Here is a 1758-nt window from a genome sequence, read left to right on the forward strand (position 1 = left end):
CCTATGGGGTGGATATTCATTGGATGGCAGTGTTTGCTTTGGCAGTGTTTTATTCAGGTTTTAAATGGGTCAGTTGCAAGCTTACCTTAAAAATATGATTTGTAGGCCCACAAAAAAAGACACTTGAACACAGGGTTGTTTGCAATGATTTGTCTAAACTCCATCTGAATAGCTGAAAATGTCATTAATTTCAGCAAACTGGGAACAGAATTTTAAGGAACAAAGTGATATAATGGGAGAGGGACAAATAGAGAATATAGAAAAGAAATAGTCTAAAGTGGTAATTTGCAATTCTAAATATCAACTTGCAATCTGATGACTATATATTCAATCAGGGTACTAGTGTTATCTAACAGAACTCAAAATCACAAGGGAGAAAAACTTACATAATTCCAGCAAACCCATTTGTTTTTTGTTTTCTAACTCTTGGTTTCTTTTGTAGGCCTTATTATTTAAGAATGGAAGAGGATGCAGATACTAGAACCAGATTCAGTTCTTTATGTTACATTAATGATCATGTTGGATTCCGTGGCACTATAAAAAACTCACCAAGGGACTTCGTTGTTATTGAGATCAATGAAAAGGGACAGTTAGTTGATAAGGCCCTGGATGAACCTCTTCACCAGGTTAATAGCATACTACCTAAGCCCAAAAATATTGCTAAGAAAACAAAACTAGATCTTCAAAGTGTATCCTTCGAAGAGGGACACAACCCAGCCCTTGATGCTGTAACTCGGTATTCTGAGAGTGACCAAAGTCTGCAACATGACTTAGAAAATGAAGATACTGGCCATGCTAGAACGCTTCGATGTGAAGAAGAAAAAAATGATGTCTTCAACTCCTTGTTAGATGAAAAAACGAATGAATTGCTGGCCCAGTTTGCCTGTGACGTAAAAGAGAAGTTGAATTCCAAAACTGAGCTAACAGGACCATCTCCTGAACTCTCCCTGGGCAAAATCCTTGACAAAAGCCAGAGGGCCAGTTTGCACAGTGCTATTAGACAGAACTTTCCTTTCTTAATAACTGTGGGGAAAAACGGTGAAATTGTTGTGAAAGCAAACCTTGAGTACAAAGAACTCTGCCACCTGGTATCTGAAGAAGAAGCTTTCGGTTTTTTTAAGTACTTAGATGCAAAGAGAGAAAATTCCAAATTTACATTTAAACCGGATACCAACAAAGCCCACCGGAAAGCTGTCCATCATTTCCTCAACAAAAAGTTTGGGAACTTGGTGGAAACCAAATCGTTTTCTGAACTGAATTATAATGCCGCTGATCCAAATGTAGTGATAACAGTAAAGTTTCGGGAAAAAGCGCACAAGCACAGGAAAAGGTCTCTCCTTGATTGTCAGGAAAGAAAAGTTCTCTATACAGGTAATTAATAAAATCATCATTGTCTTGGATAAGTTTACAATTGTGTGTGCATTAAACAATTTAAAATAAATTGAGTAGACTTGGCCAAGGGGTAGTTGAAAAAAAAAATTGGTTCTCTATTTAATGAAAGATTATAACCTTTCAAATTATAGCACAAGTAAAGACTGGCCCTACTAATGAAAGTATGGCTAACAGACATGTATAGTTAACATAGTGACAGATGTTTAAAGTTGAAGCAGTTCTTTTGTGCCTAGTAAAGGGTTTTCTTTGTATGTAAATAGTAATTTCATATTGTGAAAGTTATCTCACGTAAAAATAAGTCTTTGGAAATAAACAGAATATGTATCCTATGTTTGAAAAGGTCAAGGTGGTATTTTGTAATCCAAA

General features: G+C 36.0%; 1 protein-coding gene across 1 annotated transcript in view; it reads left to right on the forward strand.

Annotated features, from left to right (window-relative positions):
- Positions 1-1758, forward strand: part of PUS7L (pseudouridine synthase 7 like) — a 31122-nt gene that overhangs the window by 2298 nt on the left and 27066 nt on the right. Inside the window, exon 2 of the mRNA XM_004711525.2 lies at positions 443-1371. Coding sequence (XP_004711582.1) covers positions 459-1371 — 913 coding nt within the window. The 5' untranslated portion in view covers positions 443-458. The remainder of the gene's footprint in view (positions 1-442; positions 1372-1758) is intronic.

This window comes from Echinops telfairi, unplaced genomic scaffold (assembly GCF_000313985.2).
Source record: "Echinops telfairi isolate 266 unplaced genomic scaffold, ASM31398v2 ScPeMD7_12;HRSCAF=54, whole genome shotgun sequence".
In the NCBI taxonomy this organism is placed as follows: domain Eukaryota; kingdom Metazoa; phylum Chordata; class Mammalia; order Afrosoricida; family Tenrecidae; genus Echinops; species Echinops telfairi.